This window comes from Chrysoperla carnea, chromosome 4 (genome assembly GCF_905475395.1).
Source record: "Chrysoperla carnea chromosome 4, inChrCarn1.1, whole genome shotgun sequence".
Classification (NCBI taxonomy): domain Eukaryota; kingdom Metazoa; phylum Arthropoda; class Insecta; order Neuroptera; family Chrysopidae; genus Chrysoperla; species Chrysoperla carnea.
The window spans coordinates 73,160,438-73,174,998 of record NC_058340.1 but is presented as its reverse complement, the minus strand read 5'-3'; the positions used below and the strand labels follow the sequence as shown (position 1 = coordinate 73,174,998).

At 30.9% G+C, this 14,561-nt stretch overlaps 1 protein-coding gene across 1 annotated transcript in view; it reads left to right on the top strand.

The window, feature by feature from the left end:
* Positions 1 to 14,561, top strand: part of LOC123298992 — a 586,059-nt gene that overhangs the window by 430,588 nt on the left and 140,910 nt on the right. Inside the window, exon 2 of the mRNA XM_044881094.1 lies at positions 10,670 to 10,884. Within this exon, the coding sequence (XP_044737029.1) occupies positions 10,670 to 10,884 (215 nt within the window). The remainder of the gene's footprint in view (positions 1 to 10,669; positions 10,885 to 14,561) is intronic.

Here is a 14,561-nt window from a genome sequence, read left to right as displayed (position 1 = left end):
TTTTTTATTTTTATTTGTTATGTATAATCTTTATTATTAGCGTTTCAATAAGTACGGTATGATTTAAATGGGTTCATTAAAAATGCTATCATATGATATTTTAGTTGAATTTCGGAAGTAATTAATTTTGTCCCCATTTCCTAGATCAATTTATGTATTTTATAAATAAGGATTTTGCCTACCACATCACAGAAAAATATAAAAGCTCCTTACATTGTCTGTGTGATTCATTACATTTTCCCTACAAATGCCGCTTCACCGTGGAGATATAAATCCATGGGAATAAGTTGTTTTTAAATCAAATCTTGTATCATCTGCTCTAGAGCTTGAACAGATGAAACAGGATTGATGAAAGATAATTGCATTATTACTGGTTGGATCCAAATAATCCACTGATTCACAATTCAATTCAATGAATGTGAACGATAAATCTTTTAGTATTCCTTCAAATATAAATTCTTCTTTTACCAGGAGATAACCCAAATGTGGCTATAGAAAACTTTTCTAAAAAAATTTGAAATTTTTTTATTACAGGATTCAAAAATCAACCTTTACAAAAAGTAATAAATAAGTAGCATTAACAAATTAAATTAATTTATTTTTTGAATAGTTTTTCTTACAGTTTTACGTTTTTTATACAGTTCTTATTGCTTCCTTAAGGTAGTACCTCCACGAAAGTGATATTTCAAGAATTTCTCAAAACTCAGAATATAAAATATTTAATTCATAATACACATGCTGTTAAACATGAGATATTAGCAATTAAAAGTGACGCAATTTGTACGTGTACATGGGAGAAGCGTGGAAAAATGACAAATTTATATTTATTTATCAATGAATGACAGTCACCATCTCTATGAAAATTTAATATAATGTAGAATACTATATTTAGAAAAAAAAATAAAAAAATAAAAATTATTTACCATATAGTTTCGATAAAAAACTTAAATAAATAACTCGTTTTAGCGATGATTTTTTGTGGAGGGGATATAAAGACTAGTGGTATGGAAACGATGTGGCAACGGATACTGTATAGTTTATACATGTATAGGTATAGGATAGGATAATGTACATGTATAGGTATAGGATAAATAATAATAACAATAATGCGACGTTGCCACATTTCCATACAGAGGTATATTTCATAGTGTGTGTGTATACGTATAGGGGATATAGTAGTGGAGGAAGTACAGTCTTGTGAAAAAAATATATGATACAGTCATAGCACAGTTAATGCGCTGTATTAGTTAATGCGCTGTAATAGTATTAGTCCAAAACTTTTTGACTAGACTGTCGCGGAGGAACTACCTTAACAAAATCATAAAAAAAATTATTGATATACTATAAAATGAAAAAAATGGGAAATATGGCCTGTTTCATTGTGCATACGGATCGTTGTTTTTCCAAAGGATTACATAGTAGTATTTTATTAGTAGTTTATTTTTAATTAAATTAAATATATTTTTTAAACTTTTGAAGAAATTGTTTTAGGCATTTCAGTGATTAAAATAAATTAAATTGTGAATAAAATTATTTACACAGGATAAAAATGGGAAAACTTACTTGCATAGTTCCATAAAGAATCATTATTTTTCTAGGCAAGCTCGGAACAAATCTTTTCAAGTCCCATTTTTATGAACTTTTGAAAGAAAACAGTTTGGAAAGAAAATTTTTCCCTCAGTTTTGCTTAAATGATTTATTTCAAAAGGAATTCCCATTTTTGAAAATCTCTGAATGTTTCAGGTTTACTAAGCATAAAGTGATCTCGCGGATTTATAGAATTACCCACTGGAAAGAAATTTTTTTAAAGTAAGAGTTTGTTCCCAATTGATACACACAAGCAAACCATCAAATTTCAAATTCGTCCCAACACCTAAATAAATGTTGAATACTTATTTCTAATACAATATAGTCATCCTCAGTAGCTAACTCTAATTATTCTCCGAAGAGATGTTAATCGTTTATTCAAATACTGTACTTGCTTTATCATTTCAGTAAATTTATTGTTTTGTGATTGGTAAGTGTATCATGGCGCACCCTAGTTTTAATGGTAACATTTTCCCGGCCACCCAATACAATAATAATTCATTAAAACAAATATAATTATAAACAATTAAAGTAATTATTGTAAATAAAACAAAACGCACGTGTGTAGACACTACACCCAAAACTGAATGTTTACATTTTAAAATGTGCACATATATATATATATATATATATATATATATATCTTAATAATAAATAATATTGTTAAAGGTTTTCCATGTAGAGCGTCCGGATTTTAACCCATCAGCGCTCGCTTCATGAGCTTTTCGCACACGCTCGATTTTAAACATCAATAACTTATTATAACTTAGTATTTTTGTGGTACATGTGGGTGAAACTTATTCTATCTTATTAGAAATTTTTCAGATTTTTCAACCTACCTACAGTTTTTAAAAATTCTTTTGTATTTTTTGATCAGTTTTAAGCAAAAAAGTACTCTTGCAATTTTTTGCTCTAGACGCTTAGTTTTCGAAATAAAAATTCTTGAATATTTAAAAATGCTATATTCGATTTTTAGAAAAATGTGTTATTTTTTAAATCTCTAAGGGAGTTCGCTTAGCTAACGCAGCTCCTGAGTATAGAGTTGACTGACACTCTGAATGGAAAGCCCTACATACATTTGTCTGTACAAAGAGCTAATATACTTTAATATTAATCTATTTAGTTTAATCGTAAACTATATTTATATGGAATGAGGACAAATTCCCTGTACCTTACATACATTCATACATACGTTGCGTCGGTAACATAGATCTCTATATTCGTATTGTACATATATGGTACAAATATTAATATTAACGTGACTTGTAATTTCTTGACATGTTCAGTGAAGCGTACCCTTTAATTGGTAAATTATGTTTAGTAATTACTGTTAAACGCATGCTGACATTATGAATTAAGGCTTCATAACCGACAATGCTATGGATTTTATCATACTGGATGTAGCAATAAAAGAGGAGCGATAAAAGGAAATATTTCAAAGAATGTTTTTGTAAAATAATATTGAAAGAAATGTTATCTGCGAAATATCACAGTCCAACCCAACCCAACCCAACCCAACCCAACCCAACCCAGTTGATATTTCATTCAATCACTTAAGGGAATACATTTTTAACTTTCTGACGCAAAACTACCCATTAAAACTCAAAAATTCGATTTTTTTGATAACACAGGCAAATTTGATCCATCTAATTGGAATTTTTTTTTGAATCCCACTAATCTTGGGTCATTCTTTTTATCTGTGATATAAATTTTTCGCTAGCTATCACTCATGTGCTTAATTACGGGACCAGGGCTACACATTCTTAAAAACCATTAGACCTAGGTTAATTTTGATCACAAATTTGAAAAGTGAGACCCAAATTTAGTAGGATTACATAATTGGTTTATCAAACTTGGATAAAATTTGGATGTGATAAAGCAAAAGTAAATTTTTTGGATTCCGATGCCGTCATCAAGTTAAAAAATCAAAGTTTTTGATATCACTGGCAAATTTGATCCGACCTGATTGTAATTTTTTTGAAACCCACTAATTTTGGGTCACTCTTTTCAGTTGTTGTGTCAATTTTTCGGTAGCTATCATTTATGTGTCGAATTCCAGGACCAGGACTTCAAATTCTTAAAACTTATTAGAGCTAGGTTAATTTTGATAACAAATTTTAAAACTATGACCCAAATTTAGTAGGATTACATACTTGGTTTATCAAAATTGGATAAAATTTGGATGTGATAAGGCAAAATTAAATTTTTTGGATTTTGATGACGTCATCAAGTTAAAAAATCGATTTTTTTGATAACACAGGCAAATTTAATCCGATCTTATTAGAATTTTGTTTGAAACCCACTAATTTTGGGTCATTCTTTTCAGCTGTGATGTCAAATTTCTGCTAGCTATCACTTATGTGCTTAATTCCGCGACCAGGACTCCACATTCTTGAAACCTATTAGGGCCCCCGCAGACTGCAGACTTTTTATCGGCCGATAGTTTAGTCGGGTTGGGCTGAAAGTGCGCACACCGAGCCAACTAAACAGTTTGGTTGGTGAACAGAGCGCAGACTATCCAACAGCCGGCCGACTATTCTCGAACTAGTTTGTAACTGACTGATGAAGCGGTCGCACAATGAAAATATTTTCCAGGAAAATTATTGGTCTCATCATACTCCGGAGGAGGAAAATCAACAAAAGATTCCGAGAGTATCGGGTGCATCCCATTCTCAGTGATAAGTTAGTGGAAAATTTTACACTATGCATTCCAAATTACTTGATTACCCGAAAAAAATTTCCGCCTATTATTGAATGAGCATTACCAGCTTCAATGAACTTTTCAAGCTAATTGGACCAGCAATAGCGAAAGAGGATACAAATTTAAGACTTTCTATACCTGTGGAAGAGCCTAATCACAGAGCGAACTGAGCTATCGGCCGACTAAACAATCGTCATGTATGCGCAGGCGTGTATGCGCCAATACTGATTAAACAGTCGGCCGATAGTTTGCCAACAGATTTGTTTGAATGTAATCGGGTAGCCCATCAAACTTTTTTATCGGCCGATACTGAATCGCTCTAGTGTGCGCATATGCATTCCTCTCTATACTGATTAAGAAGCCGACCAAACTATCGGCCGATAAAAAGTCTGCAGTCTGCGGGCGCCCTTAGAGCTAGGTTAATTTTGATCACAAATTTGAGAAATATGACCCAAATTTAGTAGGATTAGAAAAACTATCTTATAAAACATAGCGCCCCTTTTTTTCTAACACATTGTAAGTATACAATATTATAGTAGTACATAATATAATATATTTAAATATGAGGGGGTTGAAAAACGACCAGGTTTTTGCTTGCTAATATGGGCGCATTATTGTAATTATAATAATCTTAAGAATATTATTTAATATTAACTGTTGGATTTAGCACATAGTACACATACTAGTATGTAGATACCTACTAACTGTGGGAGTGGTGGATGCTTGGATCTTACGTAAGGTTTATTCAAATTTTATTTGTATTGTTATTATTATGTATATGACGTTTAATAAACTGTTATATAATGTTTTCTACAATGTTAGTTTTATACCCTGCATACATACATATGTATGAACTTTATATGGTGAAAATATTTTATTTAAATAAAATGCCAGATAAAAATGATAATCTTACTGAAAGCTCTAGTTTGATTTATAAAATAGTTTATAAGCTTTCAGCCAGGTTGTTGTCGAATTTTGCTTCTTTGTGTAAAATGTTTTGGAAATTAGTTCCTCAGATTCCACGAGATTATAACGTTCGAACCAACTTCCATTTCATAGTTTTCAAATTTCGCGCCATGTGATCAAGAGTAATCAAGAGACGGTTTGCTGTGAGAGCAAGGCTAATCAATATACGGTTTGATTGAAGTAGTCTATGTTTATAATTATAGTAATAAGAATAATAAATAGAGTGTACCGCAAGTATATCCTTAGCATCTAGACCAAAGTATCTTCCCTATCCTCATTGAGAACAACCTGCCACCCCAAGATGAGCCGCTACTATTAAGGAAATACAATTAAAATCAGATGAAGCTATAGGATTCTGTCGAGGCCAGAATCCACGCAGAAAGCTCACTTCTGGACCGGGATATATTCTCTTCAGGATTGCTGGATCTAAAGTTTCGGACTCGAACATTCTAAGGTTTCGTCGTCCAGCATATAGGCCCTACAAATGGGATTGTGAGAGATCTCAATGATCGTGATAGTTCAATCGATAGTGTCCTGTCAAGAGTCCCTTCCCCCTCTCAACTATGATCTAGTAAATCTCAGACAACCACAGTCGAATGGTCTAGTTGTGGTTTTTCTTGTCGCCTTCCCTTCGCCAAAAGTAGTTTATGTTAAACAGGTAAACTTTTTCTTATCCCTTACTGCCTTATCATAAATAATTTAGCTCGTCAATAAAAGTGAATCAACATTCGTCAAGTTATGATCCTCTACTGGTGGACGCTTACCAACATTCAAAATGTTCCAAATTTTTATTTTATACAAAATTTACAGTGTTCACGTGACCCTTGTTTCATCTTCAAGTATTAAAACTCAATTTTTCGTTAAATAAATTCTTTACGGTTCCAAATGCAGGCATATTAATAAACCCTCAGAAAAATCCATTACTAACTAAAGGGAAACCTTAAAAATTATTTTACTAATAAATTAATAGAAAGATTTTCCCTTGATATCATAACAGATAAAAATAGAAAAATTAAATTAATTCAAATGAAAATTTATTAGGAAATTTCCTCTATTATAAAAAAACGAGGGTACAAAAAAAAAAATATAATTCGTATTTATTAAAAAACTACATACACAATGTTACCAACTTTTTAAAATAAAAATATATTTCACTACCACACTAAACAAACTAAAAAAAACTATATCTGGTTGTATACAGTGTAAAAATACATAAAAAGAACCTAGAACTTCTATAAATTTAATGAACACAACAAAATAGTTACAGAAAAAAAAAACAAAACAAACAAACAAACACTTAAAAACAATTCAATTCACATAAACAACAAACACTTCTTTTCTAAATGATATCGAGGGCAAAATATATCCACATTTACTCCAGCTATAAGGGATGAAAAATAAAGAAGGTTGGTGACTACTCAACATGAAAAAAGTTACTTTGTCCATTATAATTTAAAGGCGATTCGAAAATAACGATATATATTCATGAAGGGATCACAACTTATTTTGGTTCAGCGATATAAGAGCTACAAATTTGAATCAGACTTTCATTTTACCATATTTACTTTGATACAAATTTTTGCTACACTTATTTTTTAAAAGAAATTAGCAAAAAATAGTCACCCGCGTAGGTGGACTTCCATCTATGCTATGTATAGATTGAGAAACTTTTCGCGTTCTGTGACTTCTAAGGTTTGCAAATTGAAGGGGGAAACCTTTCTTATAAAAGAATAAAGGAAGTTACACAGATTTTGTAAAAATATTTCAAGACCATCCTGTTTATTGAAGTTGTTTATTATTATTGGATCTACTACTAATAGAAAAGTTTTCTTCCGATTTTAGAAAAAAATGTTATTTATATGTAAAAATATATTCGTGACTAAAAGTAGTGACCTTACAGATTTCCCTTTCCCTTTTATAGAAGTTAATATTAATAAAAAGAAAAAACAATACAGACATTTTTCGTAGTATCATCTTTTAAAAATGTCTAGGGGATTTAAAAACAAAGAAGTAAAAATAATTTGGAAACCATAGACTTCATTTAAGGTATACTCTACGATAGGTTCAGAGGTAAATCGACAAAAATATACCGAAACGAATGTGGTAATTATAAAACTACTAACACTCTTAATCCAATACTGATTCCGACGATCCAAAAGTAATGAAGTAATGAACAGGGGAAAAGTATCATCGACATTAGCGACTTTACAGTGTATTTTAATCCACATATTTTAACCGATATCGAAATATATCGAAATTACAGGAGAGTACTATCATCTGTCTGTCGCAGTCTTTGTAGAACTTATTCTCTTCTAGATTCTCGTTTGTCTTATTTCTTCTGGTGTCAAAAGAGACACTTATTCTATATAGAAGATTTAAATGAATAAATTAATTAATTTGGAGATTGTAAAAAGAAAATGCTACAACCAGTGGCTTAAAATAGAACTACGATAACTGTTTTAAACTGGATTTCAGCAGACATTGAATAAATACAAAGCTTTCAAGAAACCATAGTAATTTATAACAATACTGTTCAAATATATGCAGTAACTGTCGAATCAGAAATAGCCGAATGTTTTAATGACCTAGATATTTCATAGACTACTATTGTTAAGATTTAAACCCGATTATGACTACCATGTTGACTGCTTGACGTTTTTCTAGTTTTTCCTGAAACATAAGTAAAAATGCGCTCATATTAAAAAATCAAATTCTTCATTCGTAATTTATAAGTTTAAAGTTCGTAGATTTTTTTCTATTATTATTTTAAGTCTCCTTTGTCTATGTTAGTGTCGGCATATTGATTATTTTGTATTGTTAATCTCAATTTAATGTGACAATATATTTTAATTTATTGTAAAGTTAGACGCACACACTTAGTAGTAAAAACCCTACAATATTTATGGTAGAGTTAGGTTTCTTGGTGCTAGTATATATTTATTAGTAAGTAGCCTAGTAATCGTACCAAACCTATTCTATACACTTGACTAGTAAATATAAATAAATAAATAGGAATGGAAAAGGAATTGAAAGTTATCGTTGTGTAATTTTCCAAAAAACTCTCCCCTATATTACACAAATATCTATGTCTAACATTTAGTTTTTGCAAAAATTTTGCTAAAATTTGTTACTTTAAAGTTTCTAGATACGAATATTTTTTAGTAACTTCAGATATTTTGGTTAAAATTAGAGCCAAATAACAAACTCAGTTAATTCAGCGACTTTCCAAGCAGGCACGTGACCATCTTATGTATAATTGGATACCTAAGATGATCTGCTCTGACAACGAAGATAGGTTAGAGAATTGGTTTTACGTATTTGGCAAAGTATTTTTAGCTCTATCGTAATTTTACATACCTACATAAAAAGGTTGTTTTTTAAGAAGTTCACATCTTTGAGTTGGCAACACTCTTTTGTTTTATAGTCGATTTGACATCACGCAGATAACCATTTGATAATGAACAGATCTACGCCAGAGCTACGCTTGCAAAATGTTAATCTGTTTATTTTTATGAAAGTTTATGAAATTTCTTATTTAGTTTACTCAATTAGCCTCCAAAATCGTTGTAATACAGCATTCGGCTGTATTATTGGTGAAATACTAGCGCAGTTGCTGCGAAAAGTTTGTGAAAATTTAACATTCATATTGCGCTATTCAAACATTATTGGCATAAAATTGATCTTCTTTTTTAAAGTTGTGAAGCTCAAATCAACATGCTAATACTGCGTTATTCCGACTTTGGGTAAAAATTTACATAATATTTCGAAAACTGCTAATTAATTCCTTTTTTATAACTTATACAGAATAGATTTCGTGAAGTATATTATTTCGTTAAAGATGTATTTACCAATAACAGATGTATAAGGTCACGGGATAACTACGTTGTTAATGCCGTTTTTGTTAACCACTCTGTAAATCCAAAGTATTAATCTTATTTTGTTTTCCCATATCCCAAGTATTTGATATTTATTTTTACAAAAAAAAACTGTGAATGTATGTGTTTAGTAAAGGAAAAACTTGTTCAAAGTGATAAATTTTATGTTTTTTTTTTTTTTTTTGTACTTTTTTCATACATGTTTGAAACACTCTAAAAAAAATTTCATTGTCGTCGAACAAACATTAATTTATTAATTACGTTTAATTTAGTTTGTTTGAAATTAAGTTTAAAACATTATTTTATGGTTTTAACATTTGTGAAACATAAAAAATTTGTTGGAGAATTTTTTGGCTAGTTTATTGCTAGAAATTTTTTCGCTGTTTTAATATAATAATGGGGTTTAACCTCCGTTTTTGTGACGCATGCCTAATCACAGAGGCCACCCACATAATTATTTGTTAATCTTTATTTAATCAATTACAAATATACACATTTACATTTTTGATGTGGGTGGAGTCGGTTACTTCGTTCTTATCCAAGCGACGACAATGTGATCAAATATGCACTCCCATTAATTATAAATTGTTCACACTGCCGCTACCTGGTTTCGAACCCGCAACCTAAGTCTAAATAATCCTACGTTCTAAAACTAGCGCTTTAAACCGCACGGCCATTTAGACTCTCTCTCTCTCTTTCGCTGTTTTAATATTATGAATAGTTTCTTTTCGAATTTCAGATTTAAATAATACAGTTAAAACTTTGTAACAAGAATGGAATTTTTCCAGTCGATATCTCATAAAGTTGTCTAAAAATCACAAAATCAACCAAATCTTCTTGTTTATGGATTCTCTTGGATATTAAAGACTCGAAAAAATATACATTCCGCTGATTTGACGGTATAATGTGAGTCAGATCGGAATTGCTACGAAATTATGATCGTTCATGCAGAATTTCAGCTGATTTTTGTACTTTTTTGAATTTTTGGAAAAACAACTTTTTTGTGATTTTCTCGAATTTTGGAATTGACTCCACTAAACGATTCGTAGTGTAGTTTCTAAGATCCCTCCAATCTTCGTATACGATTTGATATATCTCGGACCAATTTCAGTCGGTAACTTCGAAAATCATCCGACAAAGTTTACTTAAATGTATCAATGTATAAAATAATTGTCTTTCCAGAAGCTTATTGATCGGATTCTTAAAAGTCGAATTCACCACGACTTCGCCCTTTTCTTCAATAAAAAATCTTTTTTGTTTGTTCAACTAACTACCTTAAGCAATATTTATAATACAGATTTCTCCCATGTTGGCATATCCTGATCAAAATAGCTTACCTATTAGAAAACAGTGTCAATTTGAATTATGGCAGATTTTTTAAGCTACCCTTAGTAAAATATTACGCTGCATACAAATACTTAAAAAAACAGAACCAACCCCCTTATATGATATTCTTACCCCCATTTTTTTGTTAATATTCCCTAAATAATTTTTTTTTTAAGAAAAATATTAATTGTAATATGTTTTTTGTTTATTCCAGATGTGAATGGTTTAAAGGACGTTAGTGTTAAAATACCAACAGCTGTGACGCCGGGTGATACAGTATCATTATATTGTCAATATGATTTAGAGAATGAACCATTATATACGGTCAAGTGGTATAAAGGACGTCAAGAGTTCTACAGGTATATCCCAAAGGAACTACCAAACATTAAGGTATTCCCATTACCTGATGTGCCTGGCTTCACTGTTGATGTAAGTATTATTATTATAAATGTATTCATTATTTCGAAAATTCATTACTCAGAATTTATTGGATGTCCCAAAAGTAACATACACCTACCTTTTAAATTGTGGATGCAAATATTCCGAAACAAAATATTTAGATTTTCAGTTCTACGTATACCCAGGATTGAGCAATCCATGTTTCTTTGGCACGCTAGGAGTTTTTTGTAATCCTTATATGTATAAGCGCTTGTTTGTGAGCTGTATGTTAAAACGGGCAAGACACACGTATTCAAAACTATAATTTTTAGGCTTAGTGGTAAAAAATTACTCTTGAGCCCATAAACTATATTTTAATCCTTTGAATCCTTGTTTGCTCTTCATTTCTTGGGACACTTTATCCCATGACAATAGACTGTTTATTTCTCAAAAGTACCCGTTACTTGCTTCGTATTTCATTGTAGGGTTTCCGCGATACAAGAAAGGAAAGAGTATTTTCTCATCACATCACGACTTTATTCGTAGTCCAACAAAGAAAAAATTTCACTGTGGAAAAAATGACTATAATTTTCGTTTGTCGTCTTTGACTTTGCATTAATCGAATTATTGTGGTATCTTTTCGAGTCGATTCTGATTCATTTTGTAATCTCTTCATTCAGATTGATGTCTCTTATAAAGGTAACGAACATTCCTACTCTTCCACGATAACGTTCTTCTTGTTGTAAAGGTAACAGAATGTTGTTTGTGTAAATCTGTAAAGTGTTGTGTAACGCGATGTCTAAACTTGTTCAGTTTTATGTGTTGTTTGTTTTAAAGGTGGTTTTTCAAAAACCACTTAGACATGGCTTTAATTACAATCTGTGAAAAGATTTTATATGAAGGAGATATATGAGGTAGAATATTCTATATGAATTCTAAGTAGATAGTAAATACTTCAAACTATGTTACAATATTTTTATTTTGTACCTCGAATAGATATAAAATGTTTATTATAACATAATCATTACTTCCAATAAATATATCTAGTTTTACTGGGAACTGGGAAAATGACTTCTGTTCGCGTGTATCAAGGTAGTACTAGCACCAGGGCAATTTTAGGTTTTGGGTTAAAATTATTTGTATCTGATTTTCTACTTTGATGATAAATTTTGTTATAACTTGAATATAGACGAAAAACGGGAATACAATTTTTCGATATTGGCCTTGCTTTTCGAAATATCGAAAGCTAAATAACTAAACAATGAAAATTACTCCAGATATCGAAAAATTGTAATCCTAATTTTCGTCTTATATTGTCAATTTTAATTTTATAACGCTTATGCTGACGGGCTAATATTATTCTCTATAAAGCCGTGGTCTTGATGTAACAGTGCACGCATCTCAGGCGGAAGATTGTCAAGTCGAAGCCAATCAACGTCGATAGATTTGTAATTAAAAAAAATTGAAAACATAAATTATATCGAAAATAACATTGCTCCTATCGAGTGTCCCACGACACCTCTCGTTCGTTTTTCATATCAGTATAGATCAGATCCAGGCAGGGGAATTTACAAAGGGCACAAAAAATCAACATCTACTTATTAATAGAATATGTTGGAAGTACCAAAGAAATATGATTCTATTAATATTTTTTCGTTTTTTTACGTCAATTAATTATTTTCTACTGTGGAAATTATGAAATATGGCATATATAATTTTCAAAATATCTTAAGATCATTTATAATATTCATAAATGGAAGAAACTTAAATTCTTGACAAAACCAAAAACATCATTTTAAGTTGTATAATCTTAAAGCAAAATTCGATATTGATTTCCAAAAATCACACAGTTACAATGTCTAGCATATCATACAGAAACCTTAAGCCTAGATTTAGAACCATGTCCTGGCTCGATGATTTGAACCTAGGAATGTACCTTATTTGTACTATGATATAAAATGAAAAAAATTTCATTCCATTTACAATCAAAACCTCCCAGATTACATAGTCTAGGTGTTAACGACCTTATAAACAAAAAGACATAACATTTTCTTTGAGAAAACTAAAAGAATATCTACACTTTTTTTTCCATTCTTCAATCCATTAAATATTTATGTCGTTTCGTTCATTTAGTTTTCCGTATATCGTGTGGTGTTTCATTTCGTTCGTTCTCGGTAAGGAAGAACCATGATGATTTGAGAAATGTCTTTTGTACTCTCTTAAATTTGAAATATACGTGTGTGGTTTCATTATTATCCCTTAGTAGTTGTATCATATCGCCAATAAACTCATCACTTGAATAACTTGATGTTTATGATATCGTTGCTATGTAGTGTTATTAACTTTTTTGTTCAAGAAACTTAATGCTTTCATCCCGAAAATAATAAATAAAAATTTGTAACTTTATAGTCTACAGTACAGAGAGAGGTATGACTTCGTGACTAAAACACTCACGAAACTTCATGAGTGACTTCATTTTAGTGTAACCTAGAACATTTTTATTTACAAAAACTTTGGAAATTGGGGCGTAAGCATAATAAATCAAATAGTCGTCAAACTGACATGCTTAAGGCATATATCTGAGAAAAGGGCTCATGAAATATGTAGACTATTTTTTGAAATGACGGCTAAACTCTACGCGTGGTCGCAATTTCTCGCTTCTGATTCAGATAGGGCTGAAATTAGGGGTAATTTACGCTTGAACTGTGTGTACAACTGAAAAATTCACTTTTGAACCCAGAGACCTTATGGCATCATATCAGCATCCTTTATCGCCAAAATTATCCACTGGTAGTGCGGGTGTCGACCTGCTTCTCCTCACCATGACTACGCACATTATTAATACAAAATTGTGGCTATTTCAATTTGATAGTTTGACCAAATCTCATTCTTGTCCCAATTATGATAGTCTTCTAGACCACTTCTACGCAGAAGCGAGAAAATAGAACACTTTGACCAGTAATTACTTTCCAATCTATTAACTGTAAATAGGAAATTATTAACCCTATGTTTGGGGGTGATATTCACCACAAATTGTTATTATTATTAACTCATACCTAGGGACACCCAAACTCATCTACTTCTTTTTCATTCTGAACTGCATATGATGTGGTGGTGAAAAGTTCGTTCTGGTACCCTCTAGTGCATGCAGCAGTATGTATGTATGGATGGTATGCCGTTGTTGGTTGTTTTACTTATACATGTAGTGTAGTATTTTTATATGAACGTGTTTTGAATCAAAATATGAACATGTTTCTTTTTTTTTTTTGTTCCTTTTTTTTTAATACCACACGTCATATAACAATAAATGTAGTTCGTACCATCAGTTTTCTTTCATGAATTCTCAGAGAATGTTAGTATAGAACTGATCGAAATCAACCAGACCTTTAAAGATTTTAGTCATCAAATTATTTTCTTTCCTATCTTATAAAATTAAGATTGATAAAATAGAGGCCCTCATGTTGATATAGTTCTCATGTTGAAGTGACCATATTACCCATAAAAATGTAAAACTATAGAAGTTATGAGCAATCAAACGTTGCCTATCTCCTTTTAGCATATACGAAATCTATATAACGATTCCCACGTATGATGTCACTAGTGGGTATCTTCCTCTTTGTTTAACAAGGAATTTTAAACGTTCAAATCTTAAATACTAATAAAAATTTTTAAAAACCACACCACTTTTATATTCGTAAAGTGAGAATTCTTCAAAATTTCATCATCAG